Source organism: Corvus hawaiiensis, chromosome 1 (genome assembly GCF_020740725.1).
Source record: "Corvus hawaiiensis isolate bCorHaw1 chromosome 1, bCorHaw1.pri.cur, whole genome shotgun sequence".
NCBI classification, from domain to species: Eukaryota; Metazoa; Chordata; class Aves; order Passeriformes; family Corvidae; genus Corvus; species Corvus hawaiiensis.
Window position 1 is genome coordinate 42,972,978 of NC_063213.1, and position 22,544 is coordinate 42,995,521.

The 22,544-nt window shown below is 38.4% G+C and overlaps 1 protein-coding gene across 1 annotated transcript; it reads right to left on the bottom strand.

Annotated features, from left to right (window-relative positions):
- Positions 1 to 73: 73 nt before the first annotated feature.
- RAB5A (RAB5A, member RAS oncogene family) lies at positions 74 to 16,672 on the bottom strand. The gene is made up of 6 exons (XM_048302137.1): positions 16,453 to 16,672; positions 10,481 to 10,733; positions 6,993 to 7,144; positions 5,874 to 5,996; positions 3,948 to 4,041; positions 74 to 1,560 (listed from the first exon to the last, which is right to left on the bottom strand). The coding sequence occupies exons 2-6, from the start codon at positions 10,641 to 10,643 to the stop codon at positions 1,445 to 1,447; spliced, it is 648 nt and encodes a 215-aa protein (XP_048158094.1). The 5' UTR covers positions 10,644 to 10,733; positions 16,453 to 16,672; the 3' UTR covers positions 74 to 1,444.
- Between the last annotated feature and the right edge of the window lie 5,872 nt (positions 16,673 to 22,544).

The following is a 22,544-nucleotide window of genomic DNA, read 5'->3' on the forward strand; positions in this document are numbered from 1 at the left end:
AGACATCTTGTCTGGAACTGTACAAATGCGATAAAACTTTCTGAAACTCTCAATAAGAAACGGTAAACAAAAAAATTTTTAAACCACTTTATTCAAACCTGAGCACCTCAATATAAAACTAAACACTGGTGAACTGTCATTTTTCTTGCTAAACCCAGATTACTGCAAATTTAAAATCTGCACAAGTAAGTTTCTATCAGTTCAACATTTAAATAGACTAATTCATCTCTTCTGACACACCTTGTAGATTTCATATAATGAAAATAACTAAAAGAATTAGTGCAATATACTGGACCGATCAAAATAAAATGTACTTTGGAAAACAAAGTTGCGAAGTTCATTACTGACAGACAGCAGTACTTATGTTACAGATACAGGAGCATCATTTATTACTGTTCTAGCCATAAAGGAAGAACTCAGAACCCCCTTTGATTAGAGAGGAAAAAAGTTAGCTTTAAGTAACTGTACATTCTGTATACCTTTAAGCAACTCTTAAATATTACAGAAAGTATTAAACAAATGTAGACTACAATGCAGAGTACCTATTTACAGTACATTAATATCCAAATTTAAAATCAAGTTGGATGTACATAATCGTTAGTGCACTATTTTTTTTCCTTAGGGGAAAAACAAACTGTAATGGCCAGCAATGATCAGAAACAAGAAAGAAGTCACAGACACCGAGTTTGTTGTGGCTTTACTTGAAGAGCTCTTACAGTTTGTAGAGGACAAAAACCCTATATCCTAAGTTGTAGAGTTGAATTTACTGGTCTGTACCCTCTGAACAGATTAGAAATGAAGTTAGACTTGATTCATCACTAATTCGTTAAGATAACTAACTGGTTGATATAATTTACATAGAGTGTACCAACTAAAACTCCACTTTCTGGCAAGCATAAGATTCTTAAAATTGCTAATGCAAGTATTATTTGTAATAAAATTATTAAACTATGGAATGTATAACTAAACAGTGGATATCTGCAGAAACAACTGGTTGCATCAATACTGCAAATAAGTTTAAGTAATTTTTAGACCCTGTTTCTAAAGAGGTTTTAAAGCACAATTGAGAATTATGAGAAGACCCAATTCTATTTATTATGACAGTGATCAGTATTGAGGCTACAGGAACCGGCCAATTAGGTCCACAGAAAGCAGTTCTTCTACACCCCTAATAATAACAAATTATTTTTAAAATCTTTCAACCGAAGGAAGTTTATTCCGCTTCCATCTCTCCTCTACTGCTGAAACACTGCAGCCAGTGGTGGATACATGCATGTTAAAATTTTAGGTCAAAAGAAAACTCTGTATCATGAACTTGACTATTATCATAAGTCTCTTCGCTGTTTGGAAGCTTGTACTGGACCAGGTTAAGCACTCCAATTCCATGGTTATTAACTGTTAGGAAGCAGAAGAATATTCAGAACAGTTTAAAGCAATTGCTCTTTTAGTTACTACAACATTGACTCTTGGGTGGTTGTGTGGGTTCAGTAAGGTCTACTCCTCTTCCTCTGGCAGAGCTGGCTCCTGCATTCTGTGGTTCATTCTTGGGCAATTTCTTTGCTGTAAGATGAACAGGAAATAAGAGTTAAACCTGAGATTTTACTAAGATTAAATCACCTGAGTAAACAAAACAACACATTATACGCATATCAGTATACTTACTGTATAATCTGATTTGATTCAGTGCATTGGTAATGAAAGAAGTTAAGACACTTAACTTCTTAATGCTCAGCATCTTATCTATGGTTTCCAGGAATGAAATACATTGGTAACTTGAGCAGTAAAATGTATCTGCACAGGTGTGCTATGCCACTATATGACAGCTCCTGTGGGAATCCACCCACACAGAACAGGCTTTAAGATCAGGATGTTAGTGCAAAAAGATACAGAAACACTGAAAAGGCACAAAACACAGACAGAAATGGGTCAAACAGCTCCCAGATATCCAGCCAGAAATGAGTTTTTGCAAACATATAGAATGGCCCTCAGCACCAGATCAAGCCTCTCCTATTTTTTTCAAGCTGCCTCTTCTGTCCAGCTCTTATGAGTCAATTGATTGGTAATTTCTTTGTTGCCCTTGTAGCTCCAAGGTTCCTCCTCAGTCTTAACATGAAAAAATAAGGGTGAAAGCTGTCACCCTTCTGAGCAGTAGCTTCTCCTAGATTTCTCTCCATCAGAAAATTGCTAAGTTCTACACAACAGGACTTCCATGGGCCTATCTTACCAGGACCCAACAACCACTCTTGTTCCACAGTTTGGTTTACCCCCCGAAGTAGTTACTTCTGTCAATTTTTTAAAGAACAACTTTTTCTAAAATCAATGAAACACAGCCAAAAAAAACCACATCAACATGCTGTGGTCCAAGATAACCTCAGGGTGCTGGGCAAAAGGGTGGGCCACAGGGATCTTCTGAGGTCCCTTCCAACTTGGGCTGTTCTACAGATCTGTGACAAAACCCAAGAACCCACACAGTACTAAGCTGCTGAGCCAGTACAAAGGGACTGTGCACCAACAGAAAAATGTCTTCAGAGCAATGTTGTTTTGAATTCTAGAACTATATCTAAAGCTGAATTAATATTATTTTTTTTAACTGGAAGTTCTGAATGAGTGCTGAAGCAGTCAATTTACAAGCAGCTGCAGCTTGCACCCAACAGTTCTTTCAACATTCTCATTTTTCATTTTCTCTCCGCTTTAAGATCATATTTACACACGGTCCTGAGAACTGCATCCACATTTTGCAGGCCATTCCAAATTACATGCGATACTTAGAGCCTCATCAAAATTTTCATTCAGAGTCTACTGCTGCACAGATCTTGTTCTGATGCCCTGACAAAGCTGAATTTCACCCCACTGATGCAAAATACTCACATGGCCTAACAACATTGCAGACAAAAGACAGTTATTAAGTGGGCATCTTTTTCCTCAAATTTACTTTGCAGACTTCATTAAAATACAGAGAGGGAAGAATTCTTACTGACATCTCAAATTACAAAAAAAGAAAAAACCCTCAGGTTTTTGAGGATTTTTTTTTTTTACAGGATGCAAACTGCACCATTAAACACATTAATTTTGAAATTTCACCAGCGAAACACAGAACAGTGTAACTGAGCATTTCTGTATCATTAAATGCAGGCCTATCTTGAACATTCATGAGAAAAATATACTTTCCTGTCAGACAGTTAAGTGTTTGTGTCTATCCCCCCTCTTCAAGTATTTATAGTTAATATGAAGCAAGTACTTGTAATAAAGTGTTGCTATAGTGATAATTTAATTTGCATCTGCTGGAAGTTTGAAGGACACCACAAATTACCTTCTGCTCTCCTGACTTAAAAAGCAGAAGATTAAGACCTCTTTAAAAACATTTAATTTTAATATCAATGATGTTTTTTCACCAAAAGTAGGTTAGAGAGATGCAACATACAAAACAGATTTAATGAAATTATTTGATGCTATACATTACTATTATCCACTAGCAAAGCATCTACTATAATTAAGGTTACTACTAAACAGATTAGTGCCCAGCCTAAAAATTAATTATTTTTCCTCCACTTTCAAAAGTTTATTAACAATTAAATACAATTTTGGGTATATCAATGGAATACACAAAAATTCTTGGTTTATACTCACTACTACACGTTAGCATCATTACAGAAATCCATAAGATTATGTCAGGTCTAAAAATGTATCAGTAGATTTACTTTTAACATGCAGTGTCCTTTACTTATAACTTGGACACTGAATTGAAGCACACATTGCCATCTTTGACACAGCTTGTGGATGACAGATAGGTGCCTAAACAAAATTAAACAAATAAAAGGGCCTAAGGAAACTCTGATGCCAGAAATAATTTAGGTGAAAAACAAAGATCTTAAGTTAGGAAGATTGTCATGGTCTGAATCTCATGAAAACTATTCCCCTTAAAGTTCTCAGTTTGTTCATAAACTCACCAATTGCCATGAATATTTCATTTACGTTCATAGATGTTTTAGCAGACGTCTCCATGAACAATAGGCTATTGTCATCTGCATAAGCCTGAGCTTCCTGAAAGTTAAAATAAGAATACATTACTTCATTAAAAAAAAAAATTTAAACTCAGACAATCATTACACACTGTACTTTCAATTGCTACAAAGGAACAATCTCTACAGCATTTGGGAAAGAAAGACAGTTTGCGGAAACACTCATCTGACAATATGTTATTCACCAGTTATGGAAAAGTTACAATTCCACCAAGCAGTTAAACAACTAGAAATGGAATCTTAAAGATCCTTCCTAATCTTAGAAATATCCAGATGGAAGAATCTCAGGCAAAACTAAATAATAAATGAAAATATTTATGGAAGATACAAGCCCAATGCAGAACACTAGCTGTGATAGCAAGTACAAATAAGCTTCAGAAAGTGCCATCAAATGTCAGCAAGTCCATTATTACCCTGGAAAAAGGCAGTCTGTGAACTATCTTGAATCTTTCAAGCACTGCAGCAGATGGATCAGAACAGTCTCATTATCCTGATACAAATTCATAATTACAGCAAATAAGCAGTATTAAGTATTTTGCCATGTTACCTCCCTTTTCAGTATGAATTTTCATCTGATACTCTGCTCATACGAACTTTACTATTTTTGCCACTTCTTATTAGTCAATTCAGCTGAGAATCTACAGCTTCTTATGATTATGTAACTGCCTTTGCATTCAATAAGAAATCTGCAAAAAAAGCTGAATTACAGAACACCTATGATGATAAGAATAATCTACAGCACTCTACAATTATTTAAGTGACACCTGCTAAGACCTATGTAATTATATCTGAAACAACACATTAACAAATACCTAGGAATCTAATATGTGATTTGAAATGAGAAATGCCTGTCAAACCCACAAGGAGCCCATAAATCCACAGTAGCAGACCCCCTAACATTTGAAAAACATTAAGACTGTAATTGTTCAAAATATAGTTAAATTTGATTACATTATTGACTGCAGTCATGTATGAAATTTTTGTTAAATACTACAATTTTTCATAAAACACCGAAGTCTCCTGTCAACTGTCATGAAAGTATAAGATTAGAAGACTGGCAGAAAAACACCTAAACCACTGCTAACCTTCATAGTTCAACTCTAGTCTATAGTTACAAAAGGATTCATTACTATATGCAGCTGTATCTCACATGACCCCAAACACAGATTAAAAACTGTAAATTAATGACTAATTACTGACTAATAAATACTATCTTAATTCAAATTCAGTCTATCATGAATGGACCAAAACTACCTGCAGTTAGTTTTATTCACTTTGGAAGCTATTTTCTGATTACTTGATTAAACCTTCTAGAAGATAAAATACCAGTGAGAGCACAGATGTAATCACTAAACCAAAAGAAATGCCATGAAAAGCTCAATTAAAATTTGAACACTTCTTCAACAGTACAACCTAAGCAAGTTAGGCACATCAACCAGCTTTGTATCATATGATGATCAAAATTCTCTGTCTGACAGGCCAGACAGAACAGTTTGGTGTTAGAGTTACTGCTATCTCATCCATTGAAACTCTAGTTACCAGTAATTTTGGGTAGAAGACAGAAAAAAGTCACATCAAAGAACAGATATTCAATTAGCCTGAAAGATATGCAAATAAATTAATTATTCCTCTAAGTCAAATTAATTATTCCAAAAAGTCTATTCCTCCATATTACTTGTACAGAAGTAGGTTTTTCGGTAGCATGTATTATTTAATTAGTCTCAGCTGACATTTATATTTAACAGCATGACCTCCATAACAACTAGCCAGGCTATGCATATAAGCTCCCCCTAGGTTTATTTACTATCTATTCAAACAAAATGCAATTTCTATGAACAAAAGTTATGTACATACCTGGAAATCCACAGCTCTTTTGTTAGCTAGATCAGCTTTGTTTCCTGCTAAAGCTATTACAATGTTAGGACTTGCTTGTCGCTGAAGTTCTTTGACCCAATTTTTCGCTCTGGCAAAGGACTCCTGTTAATGATCGCAAAATGATGCAACTGAGTTTTGTCATCCTTTTGTATTCATCTATGATCCCCATCTCTGTTATCTACACTTCAAGCACAAAACACCAATGCAAGGCTGCTACCTTAGTCCAAAGGCACACTCCAAATTGCCAAACTGAGCCTTTAAAATGAAACATTCCTACCTTAGTTCTCAACTGTGCTTAGCTGGGATAATGCTGAAGTAAGTAGGTAGGAAGATCTTTGTGTAGACAGAGTAAGGAAAGAAGTGGTTAAGAGAGAAAATGGGAATTTCAGTTTCTCTAGAAGAAACAAGTATATGAACAGCTATATTGAAAAGGCCTCAAAATTACTTTCTAATTACTGAAGACTGTTCATTATGGTACAGGATTTCTGAGTTTTTTTAAAGTTTTGGGTTTTAAGTCTCATTTTATCAGAAACAACCCAAGATTATCTGATCTAAGTTCAAATAAAAAGAAATCTAATAACCTTAGGGTTTGGTCTCAATACCTTATGCTACCCTTCCAATCTTAATCAAAATTTGCAATAATATTCAATGTTAAAATAATATCTTCCACTGTCAGAAATAAAAGTGCGACCAGCAATGTGACGAGAGTAACAGCTCAAACTCCGTGAACTGACTTAAGGGTGGGTGAGAAACACTTCTACAAGAGGATTTGTTTTCTTTCTGTCTTTTTGATATTAAAAAAACCCCAAACAATCCAACCCTAGAAATGGTCTTTTAGCCAGATAAGTTTACAGACACAAACTGACATCACACAGTGCAATATGAAATGAGCAACCTAGTCCAGCAGAAGGCATTCCTGCCCATGGCAGGAGTGTTGGACTAGATGACCTTTACAGGCTTCTTCCCATCTAAACCATTCTATGATTCTACAAAACAATTAATTGATTCACACAAGTCAGTGAGAAAAAAATAAGTAAAGATCAGTGCAAGACCGGTAACTTCTAAATTCCCCTTGTGCCTCTGTAACCCAGTACTTACCTCATTTGTAATGTCGTACACCACTATAGCTGCTTGTGCTCCTCTGTAGTACATGGGTGCTAAACTGTGGTACCGCTCCTGCCCAGCTGTATCCCAAATTTCAAATTTTACTGTTGTATCATCCAGACATACAGTCTGGGTTAGAAAAGCAGCTACAAAAAAGACAGAGGTGCTGAAACCAGAAGTCTGCTTATATCTCTATATTCACATATAGTTATGTTCACAGAGATGCAAAACAATTCAAGCCTACTGTTAAAATACAGCAGGTTTGATGCAAGCATTAGCTGACAGACTGTAACTGATCAACACAGAGGAGTTATTTAAACAACAAGATTTTCTTCAGGTTAGACATAAGAAAGCAAAAATTGGCAAGAATTCCCTTTTTCGTAATAGTGAATCTGAGTAACCATAAGCCTTCTCTTAAACCTTCTAGATAAAGTCTGTTGAAGCAGAATGAAATGTATTACAGAGCACCAGTAACAGCATCCCATCATGCTACAATCCAACAGTTGAGATATTTGCAGTTCTACACATTTATGTTACTTGAATACCATCTTAAAACTTTAATTTTCAGCTCCTGACAACTTTACCTTAGCTAACAGATCTGCAAGAAAGAAGCACTTCTTGTAAGTTCTTGTTCTCAAAGCAGCTCTATTTTTGACTTTGCAAGTGATCTCAAGAATTAATTTCAGCATTATTTCAACAGTCTGCAGTTTCAGGGAAACTTGCAGCCATTCCTACTACAGCTGAATACATTACCATAAATAATGGCCTTCCAGTTGCAGAAAATACTAAGTAACTCATTCCAAGTCTTCAAACAGTTACTCCTAGTAAAACTTTTCCATTTGGGTCAAGGTACAATCAGAAGTATGGAGGCCAGTGCCCACACAGCACAGAAACCAGTATTACAAAACTAAGGAAAGCCCACTACTTAGCTGAAGTGGGAACTCTGATCACTAGGCACAGTGATGGACTGTGGCCAGTTTAAATCTAATGTCTGAAGAGACACTGACCTGTAACACTTGCATACCTGGGATGTTATCCTGTCCTACATATTTGGAGACATCATAGCCTATGAACAATTCCAAAACTGCTGCAACCTTCAACTCAACTCATTACAGAAACCAAAATGAAGCCAATCTTGCTCTGTAAAGGACATTGTAACTAGCATACAGAAGTGTCCCTGTCTCAGCTGTAAGCAGCAGCTGCACAGTATTTATTTGCTGGCTGGGGTTAAACTGTGACCAGAAGCTGACTCCTTAAGCGGTCAGGTGCTCTTGCTTCAGGGGTATTAGCATCCATCACAGATGAGCAGGCAGGCTGGAGACAGTAAAGGCTTTGATGTTCCAATGTTAAATCAACATAAATCTCTCTAAATGCTACATATACAAACACTGGTAGAACAGGCTCCACTTGGCAGCTCTCTAAGCAGCCAGGAAACAAAACAGTGAAAAAACACTATACATCCTGCACTAAACTAAGGACTTCCTCCCCAGAACCAGCTCAGTATTCTATTTCTCCAAGGCACAGACAAGATGTTAAGCAAGCGGATTTTGAAGTTCTCACAGACATTTTTCTCTTAACAGAAAAACACTCCCTAAATGAAGGTATGTACTTGGAAAGAAAATTAAACAAGTGGTTTATTCTATGCAATCCTCTGGTTTTTGTCAAAAGGAACATTTAAACTACCTTAAAACATCAGTTAATTTCTGCAAAAAACATAACTTTCTTGCATCTTGCCAAGGCCATAGTAAATTGACAATAAATCATCTGTGTTAATTATCTAAAGGCCATCATCTTTAACAGCCATACTTTTGTCTTAAGCAACTAACAGGCCTTGCTACACCAGTCTGAAGTGGCAAAACCACACCACCACCATCCAACATGTCCACCTTTAACTGCACTCCCTTTCAGATGTTTTTATCCAGATTCACAATGCACATAAGCCTCTCTTTGTTAAAAGGCCCTTCTGTATACAAAGAAAATTATGCCTTGGGCAACTACAAGCCACACAGCTAAGACAGCTTTCTCTATAGAAAACTTTTCTGAATCCAAACATTGCTGCATTTAATAGCTCTCAACTGTATTATATAGCATTTCATTGTTTCTATGTCATATAGAAGAGGCACAATTTAATAAGATTACACTAAAGATCATATACCTACTTAGGCTCTTGTTTAAGCTCTGTTTAGATTTTGAACAGTGTAACAGGGTTTGGGTTATGCCAAACACTAAAACAAGAAAAAACTAAATGGAAGTTAAATGAATTGGAGATCACTGAAATGGAACAATGAATTTCACTTAATTTTAACAGTTTTTTTAAACCAAAAACCTTGTTGATATTGGAAAGTTAATTCACTACATATTTTTTGAGAATGCTCTCCATATTATCACACAGCCGTGTAGTATCAGAGAATACAGAAACTTTCATACTAGCACCTATCCTCGAGCCATGATAAAATGCCTAAAGCCAAAAGTGTACATTAGTAAGATTACTAAAGTAGAAAATATGTGGTTCTCTATTTATGCTGACAGATACAAAGAATAAATACATGTAGCAGCTAGAAATAGGGGAAAAGAAGAACGCAATGAAATTCAGCTTGTATTTATTTTTGTAAGCTTTGTGGAGTTTTTTACATTTCAACAACTGTTGGTGTGTGAAGGCACACAGACCACTGAAAGGCCTTCACATAAATATTACAATGGAACAGACTGACTCATACAAGCTGCAACAGCAATTACTGGAGAGTATTTATCAATTAATAAAATCCATACTTTAAGTCTGCATGCTGTTGGGTAGTTTTGGGATACTTTTAAATTTATCCAAGGAGGAATGCAGCTCAAAGCACAAACATCTCCAAAATACAATGTAACTTAAGAAATCTGGCAAGGGGAAGAGTATGATAAAATCTGTTCACAGACAAACAGATTTTTTTTTTAGTTCTAGTAGCCAGCACCTGTTTTGTTTAAAGTCACAAAATGGAAAAACAGCTCAATAAATTCTGTGATTACTAGCACAGAAATATATCCAAAAATGTATCAAGTTCTCCAATACCAAAAGCAAAGCCAGCATGCGTAAGTGACAAACACAAGCTTTTTGCGAGATGCAATGCTGTTTGCTTTTTTTTTTTTCATAGAAACTAAGCTCATAATTCTTACTAAGCAGTTATTTCATGCAGTAAGCATACAGCACAATTAAAAGAGCCACACACCCACTTACAAACAAAACATGACATTGAGCCCAGGTTTCAAAACTATCCAGTTCAAGAACACATTTACTACCTCCACTTGAAAAGGATGTTTGCTACAGCCTTGTGCCAATTACATTTAACTTAGAAAGTTATAGTTCTCAATTACTGACACAGGGCTCAGATTTGATCCTTGCTGTCAATGACCCACTCTAGAAGTGCAATTACATTAAAGGTTTTCAAGGGCAAGGACAATATAAAAACTCAACATGAAACAAATTAACAGGATAATTTTCTCACCTCCAATCGTACTTTCTTGAAATTCATGAAACTGTCCTTTTACGAAACGAAGCACCAAACTTGACTTGCCAACTGCAGACTCTCCTAAAAGTACTAGTTTGAATTGGCAAATTTTATTTCCAGCATTTGGCCCATTGGGCCTTGTTGCTCCTCGATTAGCCATGTCCAAATTAGAAAGCAGTCCTTTATTTCAACAGCTTTTGAAAGCAAGTTCCACTGAGATCTGAATCCTTGTTCTTCTGCCAGTAACAACCTAATCGTGAAAAGACAGTGGATGCATTAGATTTACAAACCAAGTAAGAAAAGTCTCATTCACTAATGCAATATATATAATATATAACTTGACCTAATATTTACTAAAGTCAACAGGCCAGAGTACAGGTACCATCACTGGTAAGTTGTCAAGTATAGCCAGAATTTATGACACATGAACCAGTTCAACTCCTAGTCTTGCCATTAAAGCTTCAAATTAGGACATTAAAATCCAATTATGTTTCTTCTTGCAAGACCTCAGTCTCCTGTTATTTCTTAACAAATTGAGACTGATGTTTAACACAACAAATTCAGACTTTCAAATTATCAGTAAAGTAACAAATGACAAGAAGCAAAAACTTTTCATAATTATGCTATTGCTAACCAATATTCCAAAGTCAGCACTGCTGAAGGATGAGCAAAAAACTGAGCAAATTGGGAAAACTCAAACACCACAGTTAAGTTCTCTGCAAGTATAGTTCATCAATTCACTTCTATCCCATCTATCAAACACAGTTTGCTTAAATAAGAGTACAGATCTTCACATACAAACTATTAATACCCTCTGAAATTAACAGCTGTACTAAGAAGCAAAAGTGAAGCCTTCCATACGAAAAACAATTGTCTCGACCAGTAAGAATTCCAGGCTGCTTTGTACAAACCACCAGAGAACTACCATATGATGATTAATTTCTATTTCCAATACTTACACGTCTCCTAGATCAATATTAACAACAGAGATTTTTGTTAAGAACAAGTATGAACAGCATATTGCTTAGGCTGCCTACTCTTCTTTCCAGATGCTTAAAAATACCCACCCACAGTACTTATTCATATGGACAGGGAAGCCTTTAGACTCTGCTGGTATCACTTCTGACCCTAATCATTATGCTTTTACACACTTAACAGTAGATACAAAATAAAAGACTCCCACAAGCCAGCCTATAATTTTGTCTTACCCCAGCTGATTATTTCTTTGAATTGAGCACACTTTGTGGGGATACAGTTTTTCTAACATGTAGGACGCAAGTTAGGTTAGAGTATACGCTCCTGCCGCAAAACATACTTTAAATGTTTTTAAACATATGTTGCAAAAAAGTAAGCAAACATAATAGTTTCAAATGACTTCCTGTTCTTTATTCCTTGTGACAAAGCAACTACATTTTAAACCAAGCAGTAATCTTTAGCCATCTTCCTATTTCAAACCCCTTAGCACATAGATCAGGCACTTGAGCATTCCAGTTTGCTACAGGCCTAGCTCAGATGCTAAGCCTTCCATCTCCTTCCTAACCCTCCCCTTCCCTCAACTCAAGTCCTGAAGAACCTTTTCTCTGGAAAGTCCTTGAGCAGTCTATCAGAACCCTACCCTTCAGCAAGATACTCCCCTACAAACTAATATTCATGGAATAAAGGAGAACAAAAATCTTAGCAGTATATAGTGAATAACATTACAGCTGAAAAACAGATATTCTAATTCTCACTGTAAACAGAATACAGGTCTTAAAAATATTTTCAACATCTTAGACACTTCTATTTGCTCATGTTGCTCCTTTTCTCATATCTCTCAAAATAATTTACCTTCTTCAAGGTAGATAACAATTTTGCATTCTGTCCTGAGTTTGTGTTCTATTTGACTATTACATCATAATTAAATCAAAAATACATATTTTTAAAATTTTAGTTGTACAACATAAACTAGTATCACATTTTAGCTCTATATTCTTAGAAACATATGAAAGTGTTCCACAGTGAAAGAATGAAGCAAAAAAGCCCCTGCAAATCCTATCACCATTCTTATTAAGTACCATGTTAACTCTAAGATTCTGATTCATTAAACTAATTTTGGTGAAGTGTTTCAGAATACAGGAATGGATCCAGTTATTTTAAAAATACCACACCTTTCATCCTTACACCATAAACCAACAATTTTACACTACTAGTGTGTTGGTTCTCAGGCAAAACTCTTCCCCCTCCATGCTGCTGAAATAGGCTTCAGAAGTTGTGGAGTGATTTGGATAAAGATGGATCAGTGACTACAGTTAATCTCTCTGTAATTGTACTACAATAGAGAAAGCGGCAAGGCATAACCAGAATATAGGTGGTTCAGAATACTGTTAGCCATTTGTTTATCTTTTCCTTTGGAAAAGTAATAAAGACAATTAAGTTATTTCTGTTTTAAAATGAAAAAAAAAAAAAAAAACATCTGTATGCTGTAGCATTCCAGTGTGTTTGGACAACCATGAAATAATTTTAAACCCTTTAATCTTAATACATCCCATGTTTTTCCAGACTCTGCAGCATTCATGAAGACATAAGGACAACATCTAGTGACCATGTGACTTAGTACTCCTGTGAGCAAGTGACTTCTAGATGACACACAGCGAAGAAAGCAAGCCACTGCACAGGTTATTTGTTATGACTGCTTTTTTGCTTGCTGTTTCCCACACTGAGAGCAAAAGGAGGTAGGAGAGAAAAACAGGAAAGACTGATTTAACTCGTGTAATATTTATCAGTTTCACCTGAGTATTTACAGCTTGTAGTTAATTCAGAGTTTTATCACTTATAAAATAGTAATTACTACCCCTTGCAATACTACTTCAGAACACAAAGCTGACACAGGTTGTCAAGAAAAATATCTAGTTCGGTTTTTATAGATGCCCAAGCTACAGAAGTTGTAGTTATCAGAGAACTTCAAAGTTTACACTCTTACAGCATCCCCCCCCAAATCATTCTAGACAGTCAGATAGCATGTACAAAAATAACCAGCTGTCAAGCTGATAGCAGACCACAGTACCTGAGAGGAAGGGCATCTGAGAAACATACTGCAAACCTCATTCATTCAACAGTCACATCAATACATCTCATAAATTAATAATAAAAACTACTAGTCATACCATCCACTTTTCAACAGCTCAGGATAAAAACAAATGCAAGACTGAAAACCTGATAGAGCACATCCAGATGATTTTGACATATCAAAAAATTCATTAACACCTTCTCTAAGTGTATATGAAAATCATCATCTTTTGAAGTATCAGATGATGTCGAAACCCTGCAGTTAAAGTTCACAACATGGCAGCATACATACACAATAAGCAAGGGAAGTATCTGCTTAATCCAAAGAGAAACAGTACTGCAGATTGACATGGCCACTACAGAATGGTTTTGGCCTGTTTTTTTCCACATCTGTGAGTTGAGTACACAACGTTTCACAAAGATTCAGAAGTAGATTTCAATGCTGCAGTCCCCCATGCACACTCCAAGTCTCAGGTCACATTCATTCTCCTATTCCTTAATTCATCAGTAAAATACAAACCTGGAGAACTGGGAGGAATACTACACTCAGTACCCTACATATGCAATGCAAACTGAGCTCTGGTGAAAATTTCCTGGGAAAAAATCCACTAATATTCTTCCCCTTATCCTCCCCTCCCAATTTTGTATGCAATGTAATCAATATATTTGGAATATGTAAAGAAAGAAAACCTTGGTAAGACATGTTCATTCACCTACACAAAAGCAAGTACACGACTGCTTGACTTGAAACAAGCTCTTGAACTGATACATATGGGAGTTATGCAAGAGATCTACTAATACAAAAATGTGCTAAAGAAAATACTATAAAGATTTCTGAGATGGATGGCTTCACATGGATGGAAATGAGGGAGATTTTCTTACTTTTACAGAGTTTAATGTAAGAACTCCATTTTGCAGTCTAGAGCACTACAAATACATAGGTCACTCTGCTAAGTCAGAACTTTCACTCTTTCCTGAACATCCTCCCCAAGACACAGCAGGTTCATGCTGAAATGCCAGAACACAAAGCTTGGAGAACATTATCTGTCAAGTACTCCTGGTAACCCCACCAACTAATTTACCAGATGCTGGGTATTCTCATCACTCCAGAAGAGAAATTTGTATGCTGTTAGATAGTCTGAATTTTATTTACAGAAGAGTCCTAAGATTTTAACAGATTGAACACAAATCTTATCATGCTTGAGTCTGTGTGCAAAATACCAACAGCCCCAGCCAACACCTACAAACACACAATTTAATGGCATAATTCAGTCATGTAAGCATAGGCACTGGCCTATTTTCCACTACAAGACAGCTAATACAGAAGTATCAAAGTAACACTGGTGACAAAAGCCAGCCTACTGAAGAGATTAAGACAGTGAGCACTGTTCCTACATTTAATGTGATAAAATGCATTATCAAATACAAAAGCCACACGAAAAAATTAATGATAAATTTAAAACTGGAACATTCCACCACTTTTATATCTCATAGCAAACAACAGTGTTTCTTACTAATCAACTTTTATACACTACATTAACAGACACAAACCATACAATGCTGAGGCTACAACCATTATCTATCTACTTTAAATTTCTTTATACTGGACTTTCTTGAATGTTTTAAAAGAAGTAACTAAAAATCCTTATATATTAGCCACTCCTACTAACCAAATTGTCTGTTACTCCTTTCCAGGTTCAGCAGAATTACTGTGACACCTTACTGCAGTGGTCAAGATAGTAACAGGGACAACTTGTCACATGTAAGCCAGTTTATATTGAAACATAATGAGACTGTAAGTAAAACAAGTGAATCAACACAATTGCTGCAAAAAAATTACAGCCTTCCAAATAAAGGTAATAGCCACCTCATAAGCTCATCCGAATGATGAATGGTACCAATTGCTTTCAGATAAACCGGTTTATCATACAGGAAACGTAAGTGATGACTATAATACCATTGTCTCTAGCCACCTCACTTCAGCCAACATCTACCTTTTCCTGACATTTCTCGTTATGGAAGAACAATACCTACATGCAATCTAGCCTGACTGTAACTCTGAAGAGTCACTATAAAACTGGAAAAATTCAAAAATGCCATGATTTTTACTTGGGCTGAACATTACATGAAAGAAACTGATTCATTTCAGCTGCTTAATTAGCTCTTTAGCCTCTCATTTCCATCCCCAAGATCTGAAAGAAGTGTAAGGTAGGAAAAAACCAAAAATCATTAAAAATGCTGAGAGAACAGCCTTTCATGGTCCTGTCTGGAACATTTTGATAGTTCTTATGCCATTCAGCTCTCCTCTAAAACATAAAAAAGCTTAGGTTTGTTCCTCCACCCTACCCTAGCTTTGTGTCTAGATCCAATTCAGTGCAATGCAGAAGATACCCAGCATACTAGGCCTGTCGCGATCCCCCCGATGGCGACGCCTAATCGGGAGTATTTTACTTCCCACCTAGTTCACCGTCCTTCTTCCAGCCGCAAGTGAAAGGGAAAGCGAGGGACCCATCACCCAACCTCCCCCTTCATATATCTCACAAGCAACTCGAGGAGAACAGCTTTCACGGGTGGCTCCAGACAGCGATACCTCTCTGCAGGAGCGCCCGCACGCAGGGGAGGATCCCCGCTCTCCCGGGCCCAGCCCCTCCAACCACCCCCGCCACCTCCCCTCCCCCGCGGCTCCCTTCCAGGCACAGGAATAAGGGGAAGTGGGAAAACCGGGGGCGCCATTTTGCGCCGGGAAGGGAGAGAGCAGCCTCCCCTCCCCGCACGGCGGGCTGCCCACCTCGACCACCCACACCGCGGCACGACGCTCCCGCAGGGCCAGGGGAGCGGCCGCCGGCAGGAGCCCGGACAAGGCGCGTCCTCCGCCGTCTCGCCGCCGCCGCCGGGCCCCCCCCGCGCCGCCACCGCCTCCTCACCTGGCCGAGGTGGGGGAGCCGGGGCGGCGGCGCAGCGATGTCCGTCCGTCCGTCCGTCCGCGCGTCGGTCGGGGCTGGCGGGCGCGCCGGGGCAGGGTGGGCGGAGGAGGGGGAAGAGGGGAGGCGGCTCCTCGGTGGGGGCGAGGGGCGGGGGCGCAGCCGTGCCTCACCCAGCCCCGCCGCCGACTTCCGCCGCCGCCTCTGCCCCGACCAAAACACACTCACACACACAACACGCACTTCCGCCGCCGCCACGTCACGCCCGCACGCGGCGTGCCCTTCCGGTTCGCCCGCGCCAGTCACGTGGCTCCCTTTCTTTCCCACCTTTTCCCCTCCTCCTTTTGTTCCCGTTCCCTCCCTTCCGCCCAGCCGCTCCCGCGGCAGGCGAGCCACATTCGTCAGTAGGCTGTTGCCCATCTCCCGCTTCTCCCCAGCGCCCAGGGCAAGAGCCCCTGGGAGCGACCCCGCATCTTCCATCTTCCATTTACTGTGGGGGTGGTGAGGCTGGAATGGGTTGCTCAGAGAAGTTCAGGATGCCCCATCCCTGGCAGTGTTCAAGGCCAGGCTGGGTGGGGTTTTGAGCAACCTGTTCTAGTACGAGGTGTCCCTGCTCAAGGCAGGGGCTTTGGGACTGGGTGATCTTTAAGGTCCCTCCCAACCCAAACTATTCCATGATTCTGTACCAGTCCTCTAGGGACTGCAGTGCAGCCTGAGGAGGCCACTGAGGTGCCAGGGGTGGGAGCCGGGTATCACACACACAGGCAAGTCCTGGTTTAATCCTTCGAAAGAACCAGTTTCCAAAGCTATTAGTCAGATGAGTTGAAAGGAGGACCTACACAGAAAAACCTGAATTGCCATTGGGAGTTTGCCTAACTTTTCTAAACACCGAACGGCCACTGATAAAGGCTTAGAGGTTGGCTCATTATTGCCAGAGTGCTAAAAACTTGAGAAATGCGTTGCTAACAGAACAAGTCTTGACTGCTTCATAGATGGATATAAACAATGTCTTGATTGCTTCATAGCATGAAGCATGACCTTGTGAGTGAGCTGGATAAAGGCCAGTTGGTCACAGAGTGTAAGTGGGTTGTAGAGGAAACAACAATCATGGTAAGTGTTTCTTCAGTATAGCAGCTTTAACAAGGTCTAAGAGTTGGCATTTGAAAGAAACTATTAAAAAACCCCAAACAAACTGGTAAGACGTTTAATAAGTTTATCAATAATGATATTTAGTAATTGGTACAATTTAATGAAGATTGTTTAGATACTCCATCACAGGAAATACTGAATCAAGTTGATGTTGCCATATTCTCAAAATATATTTTAGTTCAACCACATATATTTAAATGAAGCAAAAATCAAGTTATGTAAGCCCCGTGGTCAGTGCTATGCTAGTTTCTCCTTTCCTAGTATGACATATCAATACATTAACATACTGAAGTGAATGGAGTGAAACAGATTGTGCTTTTTCTTTTCATCTTCATCAGTTCTTCTTTTCCATATACTTTTCCATTGGTACCAGTTTGGTCTGAGAGTAACAATTTCCCCTTTCTGCTTTACTAAGTTGATCACTTACATAAGTGCTTTGTGAAAGGCCAATATGTGACTTCAAAAAAAGTTAAATAGACTTTGCATTCACCAGTGATGTAGAATGCCAGACTAGCTCCAGAGAATCATGTTTGAAAGTATACAAATTTTTTTGAGCTGCGAGTTTGCTGAATGTTTGTAAGAGTTGTCCTTTAAATCATGTAATTGTGCCCTAATACACTGCTTATTTGCCATAACCCTCTGACTAGTCCCAATATGTTCAACTGGACTGCAGGATTTGCTGAGCAAACAGTAGATTCCTGATAACCAAATATGTTTTACTACACACCTGATGGGCATACATTCGAACACCAGATAGCATCCAGTCAACCTGGCAGCTGCTCACTCACTCACTCACTCAACCTCCCTGCAGTAAGACAGAGAACAGAACAGGAAGAACAAAAACAGGTAAACTTGTGGGTTAAGATAAATACAGTGTAATAGATGAAGGAAAGAGGAAGTGAAAAGGCAATACAAAGGAAATCGCTGGTTACCCCCATAAACAGACCAGTGTCCAGCCAGTCCCCAAGCAGCAGCCAACTTGGAAGACATCTCCTTTGTCTACCTCCATTTTTTTATTACTAAGCATAGTGCTGTGTGAGATGGAATATCCCTTTGATCAGTTTGGGTCGGCTGTCCTGGCTGTAATCGGCTCCCAAGTTTCTCACCATCACCAGCATTCCTCCCTGGGTGGGGCTGATGACAAAGTGGGGGAAAAGAGAAAGTCCTCACCCTATGCAAGCACTGTTCAGCAGTAGCTGAAGTATTGCTATGTTATCAACAGCAGTTGAGTCACAAATCCACAACACAGCACCATTCAGGCTGCCATGAAGAAAATTAACTCCATCCCAGCCAGACACAGTACATATATGAACAGTTTTTGAGGAAGAATATTGTACTGTATCTTTAGAATTACTTGAACTAAATTCAGTTCAGAGATTAAACACTTCTGTCATACATAACATTTCAAGTTTCACTTAATCTTATCAAATGAAGGACCATACTATTCCATATGTAAGGATCATTATGTTTCTAATATAAATAAATACTTTCTAAAATTGAAATAATTTTACAGATTATCAGATGTATCTGAAGTTCAAGGCTGAATGGAGTTTTTGATGCAGGAATTCTATTCATATGATATAGCTGCACTAATGAAAAGGGGGCAAAAGGGATAAAGTATTACTTTCACATGAGAGATTAGAGAATTTTTCTCTTCAAAATGATTTGAGCAGACTTCAGATGCGTTGCAGTAGGTAATTTTGCTGAAAATGCTAGCATGATTGGAAATTTCCCATGCTTTTTGTCTATTAAGTATGTAGGCAGTCTGTGGTTTGGATTATGTGATGGATGCACTCTGGAACTCAGATCCCACAGCAGCAGAGCTCTGATGCTGTGTGTATCTGTGCCGGTAGGAAGCCTGTGTTACATGCAGGAGGTTCCTGCTGCTAACTTTAACTCCCTGACTGCAACACAGAGCTATAGCACATCTCTCTTGCTTTGTGAAACGCCCAAATTGTTCACAGCTGGTTGACGCTGACAGAGGGGGACAGCAAACACCAAACGTTCACTGTGAATGTGTGAAATAGAGGCATGTGAGAATGTGGCAGTGATCAAATGACCAAGTTCCAGTTACTGTATTTTGGGCTTGACAGGTCTCTGTGAGTTCTAGTGGTGAAGACAACGTTCTTCTGTTGTAGTCTGCACAAAAAGATGTTGAAGGAAAGCTCTGAACCCACGCGGATAGCCCTATTAGGAGTCATGTTTTTGTATTTTATTTCATTGTGGTTCATATATCAAATACCAAAATTGAAACTGTGCTGGGTGATATTAACAAATTTATGTTAGTGGGTCATGGTTTCACCAGGTGGCTTTCCATCTATTTTAGCATTTCTCTGCAGAGTTTAATAGTATGTTCTGCTCAGCCTTTTTGTGTTTAAATCTAAGGCTAATTGTGTACTAATAAGTGGAAGTTGACTTTAGAAGATATGCAGAATCTCTTTATTGTGTTTGAACTTTCCAATTTATTTAAGTGTCCATCTGCTGTGACATTCTTTTTTTCTGTCTTCTATCTCTAGTTGTGGTTGGTCATATCATAAGGTATAGAAAGTGTGCAGCACACAGAAAACAGCAATTTTCTATCTGTAAATGAATTGAATAAAAAACCATGAAAGCAACCAGGCAGTAACACCAACGTGCATCAGCATGGCTGACATAATTCAGGTATTTCACCAAATTTGGAGTGTTTTACACAGAGTTCTCTGGCCTTCAGAGACCTTAAGGCATCTACAGACTTAGTGCTTTGGCTGTGGTCTATGCCAGCACCATAGTCAGAGAGAGAACTGTGTTGCAGAACATGGTGTTTACACTTCATAAAGAAAGTAAAATGCAGGGGTTTAGACGGTTTCCATTCCTCAGTTTTAGCCTAAACAAGACAGAAAAAGGCATTAGATTGTGGGAATTGGATGTCAGAAACTAGTGAAATGTCAAGTACTGTTGAGGAAAAAAAGTGCTGCTGTAGAATGGAAAATTTTGTTCAACTTTTTCCAAACAGCTTTCTCTAGAGATTCTACTTTTAACATAGATGACAAATTCATGCTGAAGTAAAGAAAATTTTGATCTTTTTTTTCCTAAAATTGAGTTCAATCGGTTTTTGCCAGTTCATCAGCTTATCTTTAAAATTTCAGGTCCTTCCCTCTCTACAAATATTCTTTCTGTGGCCAAAATAACTTTCAATATAACAAAGAATGGATCTGACACTGATTCCACAATGAGAAAATTATAGGAAAGAATGTATATTGTTAGTAGGTTTCAAATTGATTTATAGAGACCCACATTTCTGCAGAAGAGAAAACAACCACAGAGAGGCAAAAAAAAAGAAGGTTGAGGACTTTTGCTCTACTTGTTTCTGCAATAGGCACTCTTGTTACATGTCCAAGTCCTATTTTTATGCCTTTGACACAAACCACTCCATCGGGACTGAGTGGATGCTTTCAATTAGCAAGTGTGGCCACCTGCTGGGGAAAAAACAAGGTAAAAATAAATCAGCAAGGTACAGAATGTATAAAAATGATAATAACCTGAACACAGGTAGAGAGCCAGCTAGAAATACAACAAACACGAGGATAAAAAATTCAAATCCCAATTTCCTATACCCTATTATTACCATCTAATTTTCACATTACTGTACTTTGCTCTTCCTCTGTATAAATAGTTCTCCCTTCTCCTGACTTTACTAGACAGAAATTGCACCTTACAGACAAATGGGTCACAAAGCAAGACACCACCAATCATTTTATTTATTAAACTACCAAAAAATTACTGCTTTATTTGGCAGGAACACTCTGAACTTCAAGCAACAACAAATATGACAAATATGAAAAGAACTGAACACATTAAGACTTTACAAGAGCTTCTTTAGTTCCCAAGTGGACATGGATATTCCATATTAGCGGTGTGGTGCAGCCATATCTACAGCAGAAAAACACGTACCTTCTTTTGAGAAAGGGCACCAGCATTGCCACAGCTAGATCATAGCTGATGCTATACATGATGCTTCTTGCCTGGAGAAGACCAAGCTGTGTTAGTATGTGCTGGAAGTTCATGGATCATAGCACTGACAAGTACTGTTGGTGACCTGGACAGCCGAAGCAGGTCATCAGACAGCAGTGGCTGCCTGAGCCTCTCACCTTCCATTTGTAGAAAAGGAATTTAGTTTTAATTCAGCATCATTCATTTAAAATCCTTATCAAACAAATGTTAGAGCAGAGAATAAAATTATAACACATGGTAATGTTTGATTAATTAGAGTTACAGTCTGTGTATTTATCTAAAATGGATTTTGCTGTCATGGGACTATAGAGAATGGAGCAGGATGTGATTAAATTTAGATGTTTTGCTGGGAAGAAGGGGATAGTTTGCTAAATGTCATCTGAGAATAAAAGTCTTTTTAAGAGCTGAGGGTCTGTTAAACAGCGGTGAAAGTTGTTCAGTCTTACCCACGCTGCTTTTCTGAAATAATCCACATCTGTTTCTAAAAGGCAAATACAGTGGGTTAGATATATGAAGTGTTGACTCATTTAAGACAAACAGTGACAGCACTCACGTGTTTGATAAATGGGGTAGTGCTGACAGGCTTCTCTCACCCACCTCCATGCTGTGCGTGGGTGGGAGCTGCAGTTTTCTCTAGAGGTATGCCCCAGCATACAATATTTTAATAACAGGTGACAACATTCGTGAAAGGGGCTGTATTTTTTATTACAGTAATAAAGATTGAAAGTTTGATCAGACTTTTGACCATGTAAGACCTCATTTCAACCTCAAGATTCAACCTGCCTGTCTGAAAGCTGGTAGATTTTCAACGATTTTATAATCGGTCTAAGGAATGTGCGACCTCTACAGCTGGGCCTTAATTATTTTTCTAGATCATGACATTTACAAAATAGCCCAGTGCAATCTATTTCCTGACTTTCGCCGAGGGGTGCAAGATGTAAGGGGGGTGGCGGGCG